Source organism: Dunckerocampus dactyliophorus, chromosome 1, assembly GCF_027744805.1.
Source record: "Dunckerocampus dactyliophorus isolate RoL2022-P2 chromosome 1, RoL_Ddac_1.1, whole genome shotgun sequence".
Taxonomy (NCBI): Eukaryota; Metazoa; Chordata; class Actinopteri; order Syngnathiformes; family Syngnathidae; genus Dunckerocampus; species Dunckerocampus dactyliophorus.
This window is the reverse complement of record NC_072819.1, coordinates 16,293,222-16,313,118: the sequence shown is the minus strand read 5'-3', so window position 1 is coordinate 16,313,118 and position 19,897 is coordinate 16,293,222. Positions and strand designations below refer to the sequence as shown.

The following is a 19,897-nucleotide window of genomic DNA, read 5'->3' as shown; positions in this document are numbered from 1 at the left end:
TGTGTTGCCAGCTATTTAGACAATAATGGCTGTGTATTGACTCATATTCAGTGGATAGTAAATCGATACCGCTATATAAGTCGTACACTGACTACTTTAAAGTATATCCATGTTTACATTCTATAGTACTGGCCCTTTACAAGATAAAATAATTAAGAATGAAATGCTTTCTGAAACATCAAAGTACAGTCATGAACAAAAGTCTTGTCATAGGTAGCCAGTATGAAGTAAAAACCTCATAACTCCACCTGCATCTGTTCCATCCATGAAAACCATGTTTCTTCAGAATACTAATGTTCTCAGTATTTTATTAGTACAAGTTGCATAACATTTCATGACACTATCTTTGATCAGTTACATAATGATTACAAAAGGGTAGATTTTCAGCTGGACAAAAGTCTTGTCACGTTTTACACTTTATTGAAATGTATTCAACAAACATTTCTTTGTTTCAGAACAACATCAAAGCATCATAGCAACAAGCATGTTGAACATTTTTACCATGAGAGATTTGATAATTTCAGTATCGGCTGTGGCTTCCCTTTGCTTGGATGACGGTTGACATTCGGCTGGGCAGGGACCTGTACAACTGGTTGATGAAGGCATCTGGGATGGCATAAAACGCGGCCTCACATGCCTTCCACAAGTCATCTAGATTCTTTGGCTTTGTCTTCCAGGTGTCTTCCTTCAATTTTGCCCAAACGTGCTCAATAATGTTCATGTCTGGGGACTGTGCGGGCCACTTTTCGAGAACTTTGTCTTCTTCTGCTGCAGAAATTTCTTGGTAGAGACCGATGTATGGCATGGAGCGCCATCCTGCTGGAAGATCTGACCCCTCTTGTGTTCTGGAATGTAGTGGGAAGCAAGAATCTGTTGATATTTGATGCTGTCGATGTTTCCATCTACTTTGCAGGTCTTCCTTCCTCCTCCATGTCGAATGAAACCCCACACCATTATCTTCCCGCCTCCGAAATTGACCGTTTTCTGGGTGTACCTTGGATTTAGTCGGGTTCCTGTAGGTCTAGGGTGCAATTCTACTGAAGATTCATCTGAAAAGTCAACTTTCCCCCACATTTTGGTGGTCCAGCCTTTCTCAGGGGTGTGGTCTTTAGCAAACACAACTCGATTAGTCAGCTGCTTCTTCTTCAATGCTGGCTTCTGTGCTGCAATACAGCCTCGTAGACCATGTCGACCAAGAATCCTTCGTACTGTTCTGGTTGAGACAGGATTGGACGGCGTCCAGTCCTGCTGAAGCTGCGTTGAGGTTGCAAATGGGTCAGCTGTTGACTTTTGGACCAGCATCCTGTCTTCTCGAGTAGTGGTTTTGCGTGGTCTTCCTGATCTGGGCTTGTCGCGAACATCACCAGTATCTTTGTAACGCTTCTGGATCCTCAGTACATGGCGCTTGGACACATTGAAAGTAGATGCAACATCACCAGGCTTTTTGGTCTTGAGGGCTTTGATGATGAGCAGCTTTGTCTCAGGCTGAATCTTCGGCATGTTGGCTAGTATTCTTTTAGAAGTCTACCAAGCCTACTGTGAATCAATGTGAGCCAAATCTTTGCTTTTATACCCTGGCAAACCAGACCGTGACCAATCAGGGCCTTTCAAACCATGTCTGTACACAAAACAGATGGAAACATACAAGGTGACAAGACAAGGTGTCTATTTGTGACTATTACGTAACTGATTCAAGACGGTTCGAAGACACGTCATGTCATTTTTACCAGAGAATGCCAAGACTAAAGTGATTCATATGAACCATAGTTCTCAACAATAGGAGGATTAGTTAGGGAGTTATGAGGTTTTTATTTCATACTGTCTACCTATGACAAAACTTTTGTCCATGACTGTACTGTACTCACTTTTGGGAGATACTGTAATCAATTTAATCGGTGTCTGACAGTTTTTTGAATAGCTGACAAGCTTTTGAAAGAGGCTTCATGATTTTCCCACATTGGGCTGCACCCTTCTGCCAGAGCTGTCAAGGCAAGCATTCAGTGGGAGGGGTGTGTGCGTAGGTAAAAAAATAAAAATATGGCAGTGTCGGGGTGGAGGCGGCATACAAGATCTATGACTTGTTTAGGTGGCTGATGAGTAGTTGAGTGTGAAAGGGTATCATTTTATGTTGCAAACATTTACTTTTTTTTTTTTTTTCATTCAACGAATCTGGCTCGCCTTGTAAAAGACCATAAGAAGCCAATAAACTTGCAAAAGGTATACTGGTGGTATTTAGAAGATGGGGAAAGAAAGAAGATTTCTTAGATTAGTATCGTAAGTGCTTGTACAAAAACAAAACAAACCTGGCCATCAGTTTGTGGAGCTCCAGCTTGTGTTGTTGGTCCTCAGCCGCAATGGCGTGCTGGGCTTGCTGCTGCATCCCTTGCACAAAGTGCTGCATGTGCTGGAAGGCATCGATCTGAAAAGGAACAAAACAATCTATGAGAAATACACTATATTCACAGCTTCACTCCATCTCGGTTTGTCAAATATATTAATTAATAAACCATGCTGCTTTGTGGTTAAATACGGCCTATTATTAGTAAAAAGCATTAGCATATTTAAGCAAAATTGACAGTTTTTTTTTGGCTAAATTAAGCATTTTCAGGCATATAAATAGCTAAGGAAATTAAAATACAAATATAGGTCATTAAGAAGACACATTCAAACTGTGAATGTAGTATTCTACACCGGTAATTGTTTGGTGAGACAAGCACCAGACTTGATCGCCGGGACAACAGGCTTTTGTTGCAGGTTTAAATAATCTCACAACAGGCACACTAATAATAATAACATAATAGTAACATAAGCTTCTGTTGTGGCTATAACTCATGGCAAGCTAATACTCAACTCTGAACCCCAGATGTCACTTCCTGTCCTCCACAAGGAACACATTTACTGCGACAAACACAAGCACAAGTTTATGCCTTAATGTTTATGTTTATGTTTATGTCTTGGCTTATTTTATCTGATTATATCTACCAATTTGAATAATATAAATGTAAAGGGGACTATCGGTGTTATTTTATGTCTAGAAGATTCTAATAATGTAAAAAAAACATATGTAGAAGGTCTTAAACAGGTTTTCTATGCCACATAAAGAACAAATCCTACTTTGTGGAAATTCACTTATCACGGTCAGGTCTGTAAGCAATTAATCGCGATACATGAGGGATTACTGTATATTGAACTTTGGTGATAATTAACGTTGTGATGGATTAGCTCTCGCCACGTTTTTTAAATTATTATTAAAATATAGCTGCTATAAATTTTTTTCACTGTTCCTCCACAGTGTGTTGAACCACCATTTTACATCTCATCCAGGAGGTTCTCCTCACGACAGTGGTGGAAAATTGGGAATGCGAAGTTAAACAAAGATGCACCAGCATCGTTGAAATCGAAAGTGTGGGCTCACTTTGGCTTTAATAGTGTGGATGTGACAAAGCTGGAAAAGTATGTAAGAAGTATCTCACAAAAATATGACACACGGGCAGCATGACAAACATGCACAGCCACTTCCCTTTCACTTGATCGAGGGTTGGCGCAAAAGCATTTCTGTCCCCCAGTGGGGACATGACAGGAAATCATTGGGAACCACTTCCTTAATGAGAGTTGTTTATGCGTGCCTGGGGATGTACTAGTATATACTGTGTGTATATGCTGTAAGGGATAGGCTGGAACAGCATGTCAATCGGTGCGTAATATGTGTACAGTTCCTGCAAGAGCAATTCATCAAACCGCGTGTTGAACAAACACATGTACAAAGGTGGTATATCCTGACATTAAATGCCTCTTTTAAAATGCCTCTCAGTGTTTGTTGCCAAGGACTAAAAGTACCTAAATCACAAAGAATTGGAGCACAATATTCCAGGAGCCACCTCTTCTGCCAATACTTTAAGTCTTTATGATGAATGAAGAACAAAAAGAGATGTCGTTTAGCTCACTTTCATAGGATAGGATTGCTTGCACAAGAAGAAAAAGTCAAAGTAACGTACACAGCCTGATGCAAAGCCTGTGTTGTGGGTTTTGTTGTAGACATTTATACCTGTACAGATACATTTCATAATCATTGAGTTTTAAAATAAATTGTTCTACCTATGGAAAAAGCTATACAAAAATAAAAAGACATATAGCTATATGACAAGAAAGATTAGCTATACAGAAAGATAAATAGAAAAAAAGGAAGATGTAATTAAGAATACTACCATACGAAATTTGGCCCTGGACTTTTTGGTCCAGACTGGCCCACTACAATCCATGCGCATGTACTGTGCCAACTCGCCCCATTGATGTACACACAAGCCCTTAACAACGCCACTATACTGAACAATATCCCTTTATATTCTGGAGCCTTAAATAAATAAATTAGATTGAAATCAGTTATGGGTGGGCTCACTGGGCTGCTGGGGTTTCTGGTGAGATCATGTCCACAAACTAGGTTGTACTGGGCCTGCCAATTTGATTTTAGAACAGACAATACAGCTCTACATCTTGTATAGACCAGGCATCTCCAACCACCGGTACCAGCTCCGTACCGGTCCGTGGGTGGGGCTGAACCGGGCCGCGGGAAACTTGCAGGTGCAATGATCAAAGAAAAAGCACTACATCAAATTGTATTTAAATGCATATCAATTTTGGAAACATGGGCCATTATTTTATAAAAGTTAGAAATCCTAAAGTTTTTGCATATTTTTGTTGTTTGTTGCGAGCGGCAACCCACTTTGTTCGACGATCCTTGAATGCACTATGGTGCGTGTGCCAACTTTCTTCCACACTGCACAGACAGACTGCTATACTTGTTCCTGTTTTTCGTTCACCTCATATTTGGTCCCAAATGCTACTACATATACATACTACATACTATATGGGAATGAATAAAGGTAAGGTTTGATTACGTTATTGAGTGCTAATAAAACTGTGGAAAGGACAATAAACCAATGTCCTTCATGTCACTTTAAACACTTCAACTCTGCAGGTGACATACAGGTGAAGGGATGTCATTATAGGCAGAATGACTATAGGTATAGGATTATGGGTAGAAATGATTACCAAGTGTGAAAATAGCACATGTACATGCTCAAAACACATCGCATTGCAACATGTGACTTTTAAGCTTTGTAGATGCGCAATGTGGCATTGTTTGATCACTTAAGTATCACTTAAGTGCTTCATAAAAGCAATTAATCAATGAATCAGTATTACTTTGCTTATTGTTCTGTAATACTCATGTTTGCTATTTATTATGTCAAGTAAAGTTCATAGCCAGTTAAGCAAGCGTTCAACTATTTACAGTGCTACCTCGATTCTCCCCAAAAAAGACATACGCACACATGAACACAGATTCCAGGGCTCCAGACTAAATGTTTTTACTAGGAGCACAGTGGCCCCTAACCTAAAATTTTAGAAACGCAAGCAGAACATTTTGGAAAACCTAAATTTACTTGCAAAGTAAATATTCACATTTCCTCTCATTTTCAGTGTATTACTGATAAATACTCAAACAATAAATGACAACTGTCTTCTCTATCCACCCTGTTTTTGTCCCTATTATCTGAAGGCCTCATTGGGGGTTTCATTTGTCTCCTCCTTCCTTTTTTAGAGTTAGTGTGGATTGGCAAACTATCTCCTTTGCAAGTCATTGGGCTGAAGTGTGGAGCACAAGTTTGTCAGCAACAAAAAATACTCATTAATAGGCTCCAGCATACCCCCGCGACCCTAATGAGGAGAAGCGGCATAGAAAATGGATGGATGGAATAAAATAAAATCTCCAAATTAACTGGTAAGGTTGTCAACTTCTGGAAAACGTTGTTGGCAGGGGCAACCAACGCAACACTAAACTCATCATATACATGAGAAATATACAAACATGTACCAATACGAGTTTAAAATAAAAAATAAAAAAACAACTCTTTAAAGTTTTCTCATAAGGCACTGCGTCCGAGTAACGCATTCATTGGTTCGCCCCGGGGCGCTACAATGACATCAGCTTCCCTTTGGGCTCTTCTGGCTCCCTCTGGTGGACAGAGGCAGTATTGCAGAACCATCAATCCATTTTCTATGGTGCTTGTCCTCCAATGAAATGCTTGGCTCAGACAAAATGCATTATGGGAAAACTTAAACATTGTTTTTTCTCATGTTAAACTGTATTGGTACATGTTTGTATATTTGCCAGGTATACCTTTAGAGTGTTAAGTTGCTATGTGATGAGTTTAGTGATGCTTGTAAGATAACACTGTGAGTCAGACTGTTATATTGTTATACTGTTATATATAATGACCTCCTGCAATTTCCAGTGGGTTGACAAGCTCGTCGTGAGTACATTGATAGCTCGTGATTGGCTCCTGCCAAAGAAAGAGCTACCGTTTCCTCACTGACTCACATACGGCACAGTATTTAACCGATTAGTAGTAGTTCTGAAGTTGTGTTCTTTCTAAGATGACACAGTGATTCAGACTGTTATATTGAGTAATGACCTCCTGCAATTTCCAATAGGCTGACAAGCTCATTATGAGTTTTTTCATAGCTCATGTTTGGCTCCTGACAAATAAAGAGATGCCTGGTCCTCACAGACTGGTGCGTGCCACAACATGCCATTTTATGTCGTGGATATGTGCGTCTTATATATGTACAAATCTGTTTTTTCCTCTAAACTTTGTGGGTGCGGCTTATACGCCGGTGCGGCTTATACACCAGAATTTACGCCATGTTTATCTGGTCACACATGCGCAAGCAGATGAAAAATTCATTCACAATGTCTCATATTTTAATTACAAAATGTGATCATTTAGTCTCAGTCTGGAGCCCTGGATTCAAATTTGTTAATGAATATCAACACGGACTCCTGGCGAACTAACAAACACCGGTGTGCCATTTCCAGGTGCTTATGGAGTGACAGTGGGATGGCCAATCACACGTTAGGAACAAAAATGTAATACCTATCGATGAGCTTGTGGGCCGTCTAAAGAGAAACAGGCTTCAACTTGAGCGGCCGTATTCTGCTTGGTCCCAGTGCTTGACCCATCTCAATTTCCACTTAATATAGCATAACATTCAAAGGCGCATAAATAAATAAATAATAATAATAAATAAATAAACGGCCATCCATCGGCCCAATTTTGGCACTCCCAATGGCCAATCCACTCTTGCTACCATATAGAAAAAAGCATATTATGAAAATATTAAAACATATTATAAATCATGGTTGAAAGATTGGTCTGTTTTCAAATTTGATTAAATAATTATTTACAGAAATAAATTAATAAAGAAAGAGAGCTTTTAATTAAAAGAACAACATACAGTAAGTAAAACATGTTTTTCTCCCAAATTTAAAAATTATAGTCACATTTGTATTTATAAACTAGATTATAGATTTAGAAATTATTTTAAAAAGATTATGGATTTCTTTATTTTAAAATTGCCAGTGAAGGTTGTACGAGTACACAAACCCACATATATTCTTAAAATCTTACAAATTGTTATGACGTTTTTAAAATAGTCCCTCCCCCCAAAATAAATAAATACTACTTTTAAAAAACTTTAGAAAAATCTATGTAGCTAGATTATAATTTTTTTTAAATTTTATATTTACCAGTGAAGGTTGTATTAGTACACAAAAATATATATTCATTTGCTAAATTTACAGAAAATATGCATATGTATTTTGTATCATTTACAATTTTTAATAATTAAATTAAATTAAATTCACATCTATCTTTCTGTACATCTAGATTATGCCTTATTTTTTCAGTCTTCAAATTACTAGTGTAATTTGAAATACATATATTTTTGCCATTTAAAATGATTACACATGAATCCTAGTTCTCTTTTTACATGCTAAAAAATGGAAATCTGACATTTTTCTTGCAGCACTTAATGCTTACAGTGCATGGCGGAGGACTTTAATTGTCCAAGAATTTATTGGAAATAAAAAGTGATTTTATCCACACATCAATCATAAACCGCCGCTGCTGAACAACTGACTCATACCCGTCTAACATTACAGACGCTCTTTTACCGTTGTGATGGAAATATAAATGTCTGCGGCACTGGCTCCGCCGACATGCCGAGTCAATCCCGTTCGAGGCCCAGACAGGAAGTGTGAAAATTCTATCAAGGGATCATATGACTGATAGCTTCCAATTGTATTATTCCCATTGAGGACGGCTGGAGTCTTACCTTGCGGGTGCTCTTCCACATGTACTTCATATAAGCGTAGGTTACATGCGGGTGGGCTGTGGGCAGAGGGTGATCCAGTTGCTTGGAGGGGTCAACGCCCAGCAGGAGCACCAGGGTCTTATGGGCTAAAGCCTGGAGGGAGCAGAGCAAGGAAGTCAAAGTTGGCCAAATGCATCACAGCAGGAGGAAGAGCGCTGTCAGAGAATTGGGAATTTTATAGACCATGAACGATGACCCCCGGTGACCCTTTGTTATTTTGGGGAGAGGGGAAAAAAAAAACTCCTTGAGACCTTACAGAGCTTTATTATATAACCGCCATGACACATCCTTAGCCAGGAGGGCATGCATAAGTAATTAGGAAGAGAAGGAAAAAAGGTAGTCTTAGAGGGTCATTTTTTCCAACACCTTGCATTCACATTCACCCCAACAGGCTTGCCATTGCTTTCACTTTCAGTTACATCACTGTTAGCATTTTGTGTGTTTACATAGTGTATGTGTCTAATTGGCTGCGATGCTTAGCAATCAATGACAGTAACAGGAGAAGTCAAACATGGAAAACTACTGGAGTCAAGCAGATGCACAAATATTACTTTTCAAACGTTGATTAAGTCCCTTTCATCAGTGTCAAAACAGCTCCAAATTGTCATGGTAGGAGTTTACTTGTCACAAATAGTTTTTTAACTTTTATATCACGGCTCAGAAAGTGCTGTCACCCGTGCTCTGGCACATTGCATACAGTATGTCAGTATTTCATAATATAGCACTGCATTACTGCAACGTTCCTGACATTGTGGCTTATTTTGAGTCATTCTGTTGATTTTGATGACAAGAAGGTGGATTGAAAATAATTTTAAAAAAGTTTTAAATTACAAGTCACAGTTGTAGCGCTTCAAGAATAAAGTTGTATTTATCGGGAAAAAAGTTGGAAAATTAACATATTAATGCCAAAATTGTTTTTCACGAAATTTCACTCTCGTGCAATTTTTTTAAAACTTTCCTTTTTATTCTTATTATTCTTTTATTCTTATTCTTGTTCAAGTAGGTCCCTAAAACACCTTAGTCCTAATATGCAAGGTGAGGGTTATCATTAATAACTGGTGGAAAGAATGATCACATTAATTACACGATACATCAAGATCGGGCGCTAGTGCATGTGCATGAGCAATTGTACAACCTCAGTCGGGTCAAGTTTGCATTTTGCCTGATTGTTAACTTGTCTGTAAATGTACTGACCAGACGTCCACTCTTGCCACAGAGGCTGGCATATTTCAACCACGTCCTCATGTCCTCGTGGGGACTGATCACCAGGGACCGGACCATGAGGATCCTTTGCCAGTCCTCCACAATACGCTGACAACCCTGAGCGAAAACACACACACAAAAAATAAAACAAATGACAGATGAAATACTCTTTTGTCACCGTAATCAAAGAGAGGCAACTACTCCTGACATTTATGAGATGGTGCTCATGAGGGTCATATTGTTAAAAACCCTGGGGGCTATTATTGCCGTTTCAACACCCCCACACGTGAGGGCAGTCCCACGTGCCAGAAAAAGCTCCCCACACATATAGGTCATGTTTTATGTATTTTCAAGAAGTAACCACTGGCATTCTCTGCGCTGATATCATTTCATGAGGAAGGCAGTATTATAAATTCTTCTTGAGTGTGTAACGCAATATTTTAAGTCTTTTTGCATTGAGGCGATTACCTTATTTCAAGTGATTTTGGACAAAAAAATGACATTTCCTTGGGAGAACTTTTCTGAGGGGATCTCAGTTTTTTACAATTTTCAGTCAACTTGACAGAAGAAAAAGTCTCGAAAAACAGTGGTTCAGGATAGCAGCCTACAAGGTTTCGACAAATGACACAATAAAATAAAATAAAAAGCACAGCATATAAGTGGGACAGGAACTTAAGGGTAGTCTCAGATAAATCATTATGGTAAAAAAAGAAAAGAAACGTGTCTGTCTGTTTGCTCAAAAGATCGCAAAGAAAGTCTCATCTTTGGGGAAAAAAAGTCTGGTCAAGGGTACCTTCATTTTACTGCAGAGGGAATTGTGTGTGTCTGGAAATATTTTCTTTTCAACTCTTAAGTCGGAACGTTTTGAAAAATCACCAGCAGGAATTCTGCCAGGTGCCATTTCAAACCATGAGACCAAGGATCTATCACTACAGTATCTCACAAAAGTGAGTACAATCCTCACATTTCAGCAAACATTTTTATAAGTGTGTATCTTGTCAAGCAACAACAATACAGAAAGCTTGATAAACTTGGATATACTCTAGAGTAGTCAATGTACCGCTCGTATAGCAGTATAGATTTACTATCCATTGAAACTGAGTCGCCACAGCCATTATTGCCTAAATAACAGGCAACACAAATGACTGAACATAATTGTGTCTTGCCACAATCAAGCGTGGTGGTGATGGTGGTAGCATCATGGTCTGGGGCTGCATGAGCGCTGCCAGTACTGGGGATCCAGGGTTCGCAGTGGAAACATGAATTCCCACAAGTCCTGTGACATTGTGAAGCAGAATTTGGGGCACATGGCAGTTTTCCAACATGATGATGAGTCCAAGCACAACAAGATGGCGAGTGTCTTGCTAAGGACGTTGAAGGGAAGATGATGGAGTGACCAAGTACGTATATCTCCTGATGATGATGATGACGATGCTGATCAAAATTGCTATGTCTTCTATGAAGACATGTAGTGTTCCTTCATTCACTCATAATGGCGAAATAAACCTACCTTTACAATATTAAGAAAAGTTAAAGAAGAAAAAGTCCTGCTCCTGCAGCATCATTACCTTTTTCTGGTGCTCCATTACTGTAGATGTGGCGCCACCAGCAAGACGTACAAGGTACTTGTGTTAGGGAAGTGTGTGCATGCGCTTCCCAGCACGCCTTGTGTGTATCTTGATCGCACCGTGAGTGAGATAGTGGTTAGAGCTGATGACCCTCTGTTCTTTTGTGCTGTGTGTTTACGATAAGCTGCTATTGGCAATCAAAAGGGCAAGTGCCGTATGTCACCTGCTCAAGATTACATTTTTGTCAACCAAAAAATATAAGAACACCACCGGCTAGCATATTTTACCAATAATGGTTTAAGAGAACAAATGGAAGAAAAAAAAAATAATTTTTTACAATTCTGAATTAAACTACATAAAATTGACGTAAATCTTTGTTCAGCCCAAATAAGATGACTTCTTCTTAATACTCTTAACACTTAGTCACACGGCTGCCTGGTATTCACACACATGTCTGTAGCATGTCCACACGTAAAAGCAGTCTCAGAGAGGTCACATATTTGCAGTTACAAAAGTCTTCTGTTACAAAAGGCTAAAGAGTAATTCCTCATTTACCACAGTTCGAGACCTGACCGTGATAAGTGAATTTCCACAAAGTGAGATTCCTTATTTATAAATCAAATGTTTTTGGAGTTGGAACATAAAAAACCTGTTTACGACCTTCGAAATACGTTTTTTTAACACTATTAGAGCCCCAGACATAAAAAATCACAAATCTGCGTGAAAATTCGTATATTTTCATAGTCGAGAATGCTGACTCACAAGTATGTGGACATCCAATGAGCTGTCATAAAATATTTATGGAGTGGTAACACAAACCAAAGAAGAAAACTTTGGTGCTGATAAAAATAAGGACTGTTCTATTTTAGTGGACATCTACCTCTATTTTAGTGGACATTCTAGCTCAGCTTGTCACACACAAACATGCCGAATGCCAGTGGATAGTAAATCTCTACTCCTATACAAGCTGTACAGCCGACTACAGAAACCCAATATCATAATGGCACCGGTGTCAACGTAAACGGCAGTAACCGGCTGAAAACACTAAGTAGCAATCGGTGCCTCATTTCCGTGCTGTATGAATGTAGACTCAGCCACCTGCAACAAGTGCTTGAAGGTGATATTGTGCAAGTATCGTCTTGTAAGTAATGTAACGTCCCTACAGAGGCACAAAGTCACACGCTCTTTTTAAACTTTATTACTAATCTTAACACGCAAACAGCAGTGCTGTATTGCAACACTGCATTCTTAAACCCGCACAAACGCTTCTCCGTTGCTCTCTTTGCCATCACACAATACTACCTCATTATCCCCCAATCACAGTCAGCAAGGTGCATTCATGAACACCGAAACACCAAAACCAAACATTACGACACAAGCAGGCCATTAAACTAACTTAATTTTGCTCAATGAATACACGACTTTTGCATGTCAGTTTAACAAGCAAACACACACTTGCAACAGCAGTCTAACATCGCCAGAATTATGTATTAATTGTCAATTTCTGCTAAAATTGTGGGCAATGTATGCTCTTAAGTACTGTAAAATCTTAGGATTTTTTTTTTTGCACATTCTATGTGTTCTGTATTGCTGCTGCTGCTTTGCTGTGATAATTATGAGTCAGTGCTGTGGATGTTATTTCATGATGGTGAATTTATGACTTTTTAAATACATTTTATTTATATCATTGAAGTATTTGAATGACTATTCTGTTTAACTTGCATGTTCCAAAATTCGGGCACAGTTTAGGCACCAGCACCGTTTCAAAAGTACCGGTATTTGGCACCGGTATCGTATAATCTGTAAACGATTCCCAACCGTAACATCAATTGCTCTAAAGTATATCCACGTTTTATTTCTTTAGTACTTTCTCTCGTGAAGATATAATACAGTTGTTGGTCTATCATCCATCTATCTACAGTACAAAACATTAGAATTGGGAAGCAGACGAGCTCTCCATGCTTCCCTGATATAGTCGCGACTCTTAGGCTGTGCTGGGAAAGCACTCGTGCATTCATGTCTGCACAAACGGTATGATGTTAGTCTTACAATGCCTCCCTTGAGCAACAGTAGACCTTTCAACATCTGCTTTAAGCTGCATTTAAGCTTTCACACGTGAGTTCATGGTTGTGTGTGCACACTCCATACATCATACTGAAGGGTTGAGGTTTACCTGAAGCCTCTCCCACCACGTTTCCCTAATAATGTCCCTCCTCTCGGGCACAAGCTTGTACTGGATCACCTCCTCCAGCTCTGACAGCATCTGGCATGACACCATGGCCTGAAAAACACATGAATGTGTCGGTTATGATTCCAAATATTACGATTTATGGGGAGACCAAATACTGTAAATGTACACGACTTGTACACGTGAACATGTGCGGTGGTGGCGCAGAACTGTACAAGATACAGTGGAAATTCTTGGGAAGTCAAACAGCGTTCGTACAATTAATTTTGACTGTATTTTACTGTTTACCCCATAGGCTCGACTGTAGCTCTCTCCAGCCATGGCTGTCAGCTCAGCATCCAGTAGGTCTCTTGCTTTGTCAATGCACTGCAAAACAAATACAACATACTTAGAAGATGCTCTCATGCACCAAAACTGCACGAGTAGCCTCTTTAGTATTGCAATTATTGTAAAATATACATCTGCACCTTGATGTGTACATCTATTAATAGGCAGCAACACTGGCCACACATTTTAATATCGTGCTTTTAAAAATGAATCAAGACCAACTGGTGATGGACGAAGGCTTGACTATAAAAAGATAGTTGACAAAATGAGGGAAAACAAGTTAAGTTTTACTGCTCATATAGCAGTGATAGCGAGCCCTGCCAACAGTGGTGCAGTGGTGTATGACTTAAGACTTTAAATGTGCTGCTAAGTGTTTTATAAGAAGAATTAAATTAACTGTTGAAAGAAACAGTATGGACGTTACGTAACTTCAGGTGTGGGTATACAGTATAGTCGAAACATTGACCCAAGAATTATACATTTAAGTGGGGAAACCCCTAACATTTCAGTAACAACCAGTGCAGTACAGTATATCTCTGAAGGGGCAAAATCTACTACACTGTAGTCAGATTAAAAAATGACTCAACACAGCCATTATTGTCTAAATATAGTGGTGTGAAAAAGTGTTTGCCTTCTTCCTGATTTCTTATTTTTTTGCATGTTTGTCACACTTAAATGTTTCAGATCATCAAACAATTTAAATATTAGTCAATGACAAAACAACTGAACACAAAATGCAATTCTTAAATGAAACTTTTTATTATTAAGGGAGAAAAAAGTCCACACCTACATGGCCTTGTGTGAAAAAGTGATTGCCGCCCCGTTTCCCACACCCAAGCTTTGGGACTCCATCGAACCACAGTTAGAGCCATTATCCGCAAATGGTGAAAACATGGAACAGTGGTGAACCTTCCCAGGAGTGGCTGGTCAACCAAAATTACCCCAAGAGCGCAGTGATGACTCATCCCAAAGGTCACAAAAGACCCCACAACGACATCCCAAAACCTGCAGGCCTCACTTGCCTCAGTTAACATCAGTGTTTGTCTGAAAACATCTCGACGATCCCTAAGACCTTTGGGAAAATGATGAGAATTTTTTTTTTTTGAAGGTGCATGTCCCATTACATCTGGCAAACGCTGCATTTCAGAAAAAGATCATCATACCGACAGTAAAATATGGTGGTGGTAGTGTAATGGTCTGGTGCTGCTTTGCTGCTTCAGAACCTGGAAGACTTGCTGGGATATATATTCCACCAGTGATGTTATCATGGAGGAGGGGACGGGGGTTCCAGTAACAACCTGCGCAGCTCTGCTCAATTCCATGCCCAAGAGGATTAAGGCAGTGCTGCTCAGTGGTGCTCACACTAATTGTTGACACTTCGGACACAATTTGGACAACTTCATCATGATGTGTACTCACATGTGTTGCCAGCTATTAAGATAATAATGGCAATGTGATGACTCATTTTCACTGCATAGTAAATTTATACTGCTATACAAGCTGACCAAGGACTACTCTGACGCATATCCAAGTTCACTTTCTATATTATTGTTCCTTGAGAAGATGTGAAAAATTTAGAAGAATGTGAATTCCTAGGAGGCCAGGGCACACAGCTGTTTCAGGCCAACTCCCAATAATTATTGTTCCACGGGGAAGGGGGTGTAGGCATGGCATACCAAAACACCTATGCAGGCATGCACAACAACAGAAGGGGATTTCAAGACAAGGTTACAATGAGACTAGCTTCTTTACAACCACAGTTAGGGCTCTGTGTACACCTCAATAACTGCACTGGGGCCCTCGGTGGAAATGTGCAGACCAGATGACTCCTGATAAATGTAGTGTATCTGTTCTCTTCCTTAAATATTGTGCTTATATGCACTTGAAAAAAACGTCTATATCATTAAAGCATAGTGTGTAAGCTGCTATATGAATGGTGTGGGACAAATCAGCCTCTGCAGAGACAAACATTGGTGTCAACTCTGTCTGGTGAATAAAACAAAGTTTTGCTGCATGTATACATTAAACACAGAGTAGGAGATCGCTTATATCATGTTCCCTCAGACTGGTGTGGCTACAAACCATTGTCGGGACAGACAAAACACCACAATTTATAGAGCGGCCTCAAATTGTGCACAGACACACAGATGCGCTCTAGGATTGGTAGAGCACATCTGCATGTTGGGGGTAGAGCACGAGGACAGAACCAAACCCCTGTGAAATCAAAAGAAGTTAAGTGCGAAGATTAGGAACCACATCCGGAAGACTAGACTGAGCTCATGTTGACATTTAAGCCTTCGTCCGTGCTCCATCTGCTTTTCATCCCTCATTATTCATTTTGAGTGGCTCGGTGTCAGCTAGAATCAGAAGTCTGCTTTCACAATTCAGTCCTATTGGCCACACCTGGATCTAATCTCTCGCCTTAGAGGGGGGCTAGGTTGAGGACGGAGCACAGAGAGCACAGAGAACAAGATTTGAGGGAGCTTTGTCGTGAAAAGGGGATGCAGTGGATGAATCCCAGGAAATTGGACAAGCAGGCGTTTACTAATGGTAATGCTCAAGCTTGCATTCATTAGAAGTGTTGGCATCCAGCTCCAGTGAGATCATCTCAGCTGTATAGGAAGGGCTCAGTCATTTAGGATTTGTTCGGTCAAGGCAGACTACAAATGGCGTCATCGGGTGCCATTTTGGTTTTTAATCAGGCAATATTCCAGGAAAATAAACTTCTTTTAGGTAACCTTATCTTTCTTAAGACAAATATTTGACACATTTACCATTCAAAGACAGGACTATAAGACAACCCCAAATATAAGACCACTCCGATTTCCTAATTTTTTTGACAAATATATGATGTTTTCAATATCAGTGAAGTACTGCGGGTAGAAATAGAGGACATTTGTCAGCAGCCTAAGCACTCAAGTGGTGCAAAGGGCTAAAGTCAAAGCAAGTCACTACTGGTAGATTGCAATTAAAAGGGATATCACATTTCTCAGCTTCTGGACATTTGGTTGACAACTCTCAACATTAGCATCATCCAGGAATCCTTTGTGTTGATACGCAGACCCTAGTGTTTCCGCCATGGCGGGGAGGTCTGCACTCCAATGAGGAGATTTCGAGTTGAATTGCAGGGCAATAAAGAATTCTCCTCTTGTAGCCATCCAGAGGAGACTAATTATTCCAACATACCTTATAGACATGAACAAAATAGATGCCTTAATTGTGTGAACCTGAAAACTGATGCTTTTACACTTCAAAAGTGAGTTACATAACGCTTACAGTACCATATAGGCATCACATTATTAAAAAAAAAAAACGAACAGAATGAGGCAATAAGGGAATTCAATTGGGTCTGGGATATACGTATAGATATTTTTACGCGTCTTTACAGTGTCCAATGAGGTTAATGCATTGCTTCAAAGACTAATGAAAATTCCAGACCACTGTCAGACTATAGCATATTCTCAAGGCATGTTTTTATGAGACGTTTTCTAAAAATACAGCCGGTAAATGGGGGTGGCGGGTGGAAGTCCGCTTCGTTGGGTGTATTTCAGATGATGTAAACGTACCTGCTGGGCCAATGAGAACAGATCCTGATGCAGGGCTAGCACTGCTCTATAGAAGGCGCCGTCGTGGGTATCTCTCGGGATCATGCATGTATATTCCTCCATGCTGTCCCAATGCCCTGAAAGGGAAAACAATCAAGTCCAAAAAAGACACGCTCAAGGGTGCAATGATCTTTTTAACTTTGCTGACCATAACATAATGTACATACCACATGGACAACAAACATGACATATAAAAGATAGTTCTCATATAGACAAGTCAAACCCACAGACCACAAAGCTCAGGGGATGCTCTTTAACTGTGTTGTTTTCCCTCTACCAATAGACCATAGAGGAAGACTGGACCCTGTTCTTTTTCTTTTATATATTTTTTTATTCTATAGAGTAGGGGTGTTACAGTACATGTATTCATAATCTGATTTTTCAATACGGAACATTTGGTATGGTACAGAGGTATATCAATTTCCCACATGCCACACATTGAGTGAGGGACATGAAGTGTAACTGCCCATAATCACACATCCACTCGATAAAAAAAAGACAGTCAATTCCAGATTTTCGCAAGCAGGAGTCACGGCTAGCAAAAATGCCAAGGAGAAGCCAGCGCTTTAAAACCCTTTTACGTAAAAGCCTCCTGTTTGGGAATACTTGGCCTTACGTAATATGTAAACGGATAAGTCTTTAGCAGTGTGCCGGCAATTTTAAGTAGAGATGGAGAAACTGGAACTGTTAATGCTGCATTTCAGCCAATAAGGAATCTTCACTTACTAAAAAGAAAATGTATTATGATGTATGTATTAGAGTGCGAAAAAGACTTTTCAAACTGTTACTTTTACAGTCGTCTGCATCATGGCACTTTCCTAAAAAGAAACTTTATAAACTATTTTTCATATTTATTTTACAGTCGTCCATCGCCACTGTGCGGTCTGAAAATCACGGCCTCACTCTAACGTGGTTGGTAAATTCATTAATTACGGCCACGACGTGTCACAGGCACTAAGTTTGATTGATGTCAACAACAAATATTGCCGGTTAGAATGATCTCACAGCTGGCAAAATATTAACAATAATCATCATAATCAGAATAATAACACGACGGGGTACAGCTGTGGCCATACTCCAGCTAAAACCCAACCCTGAATCCCCGACGTCGCTTCCTGTCCACCCGTCCGGAAGACAATTTCTTGAAACACACAAGCACAAGTATTATTTATGTCTTAAATAGCTTATTTTCTCCGATTATACCTACTATATTGGGGTAAAGTGCACTGTAGGGGTGTTATCGTATGTCTGAGGGCTGTAATATTATTTTTAAAAAAACTTACGTAGAAATTATGTTATGCACAACTATGAAAATCATTGATTTATAAAAAAGGAAACCTACTTTGCGTAAATTCATTTATCGAGGTTGGGTATGGAAACAATTAACCGCGATACATGAGGGATTATTGTCTTAATGTTTTTACTGGGGATTTACAATAAATTATTGTTGTACTGGTATTTGAATTTTTTAAAGTTGTTTACACAAAAATGCAGCAATTTTTTTTTGTTTTGCATTTTGTTCCCTTGCCGTACCAAAAATGAACCCAACCGTGACTTTAAAACTCAGGTACATACCGAACTGTGATTATGGCGTACCGTTACACCCCTAAGTCATCCATTTAGGCCCTATCCTAGGCCCTTACCTAGGCCCCAAGCAGCTGCAGCAGCCATACGAGCCATCTTGGCCTGGGTTTCTTCACTCACGAGTGTCCATTCCTCACAGCACTGCTGGTGTAACTGGCCCCTGAAGGAAAAGAACACCCAATAAAAATTAGCACGTGCTTGAATTGCATATGCACAATCAAAATATTGCCCTTTGGATTTAAAAAAAAAAAATCTAAATGCAATGTGATGTGTGCCTTAAAAAGCCCTAAAAAACATAAAGACTAATTTATTTTGATCCTAGAAATATACAGTATTTGAAGGAAATTGCTGTTTAATTACTAGAGAACGACTTCTGGTAAAGAACAGACAAAATCATGTCAAGTCTTAATGCAATATGTTGTGGTCTTTCAAAATGAAAGCCCTCAGAAATCAGTGCGAAAGACTCATATGTGCTGATTTTAGACAAATATTCACAAGTTTCTATGTTATGTCATTTTTGTTGTAGATGAGACATAGGAGTAACGTAAAATTATTTTAAGAATGTGTTTAAGAAAATATATGCCTCTATGGCTATATTCAACTGCAGGTGAATTCCGATTTTTGTTGCTCATATGTGACCTGTATCTGATTTTTTTCATGTCAGTGTGAACAGCGCAATTAAAAATGTTTCAAATGCGACTCAGGCCTCATTCGTATGTAGATATAAATCCGATATGTATGCGATGCGACTGCAGTATGAACGGTCAAGTCGCATATATCTTAACAAAAAACCCTCAGAAAAATGGCAACAATGTTCCAGTGACCTGTATTAACAAACCTACTGCGATATTGTTATTGTAGCAGCTAACACGAAAAACGATACTTTTTTTCTGGCGGAGTAACACAACGCCTCACTAGCCGCTAGTCTCAGGGTCACTCACAACGCCTCAAGCCACTGCAATGGGAGAGATGGAAGAGTGGATATTCAATGTCCCTACGAAGACTCAACAAGAGGCTCGTTTGCTGTCAGCATTTTTTACCTGAGGACTGGAGCACAAGTCTTGTGCTGGAAGACACAGTCATCCCAATGGGAGCGGACATTGGAAGTGTTGTTGCTGTTTCTATGCTGCTGTTGTTGAAGGAAGTCGCATTAGCTCCTACGGGGTATCATGGACCGAAATTAACCTGACGCAAGACGCTAAATGCGT

At 39.5% G+C, this 19,897-nt stretch overlaps 1 protein-coding gene across 1 annotated transcript in view; it reads right to left on the bottom strand.

Moving 5' to 3' along the window:
• Positions 1-19,897, bottom strand: part of mtor (mechanistic target of rapamycin kinase) — a 127,066-nt gene that overhangs the window by 24,086 nt on the left and 83,083 nt on the right. The window contains exons 31-37 of the mRNA XM_054767890.1: positions 18,749-18,849; positions 17,067-17,182; positions 13,462-13,539; positions 13,159-13,266; positions 9,409-9,534; positions 8,176-8,307; positions 2,304-2,419 (exon numbers count right to left, since the gene is read on the bottom strand). Coding sequence (XP_054623865.1) covers positions 2,304-2,419; positions 8,176-8,307; positions 9,409-9,534; positions 13,159-13,266; positions 13,462-13,539; positions 17,067-17,182; positions 18,749-18,849 — 777 coding nt within the window. The remainder of the gene's footprint in view (positions 1-2,303; positions 2,420-8,175; positions 8,308-9,408; positions 9,535-13,158; positions 13,267-13,461; positions 13,540-17,066; positions 17,183-18,748; positions 18,850-19,897) is intronic.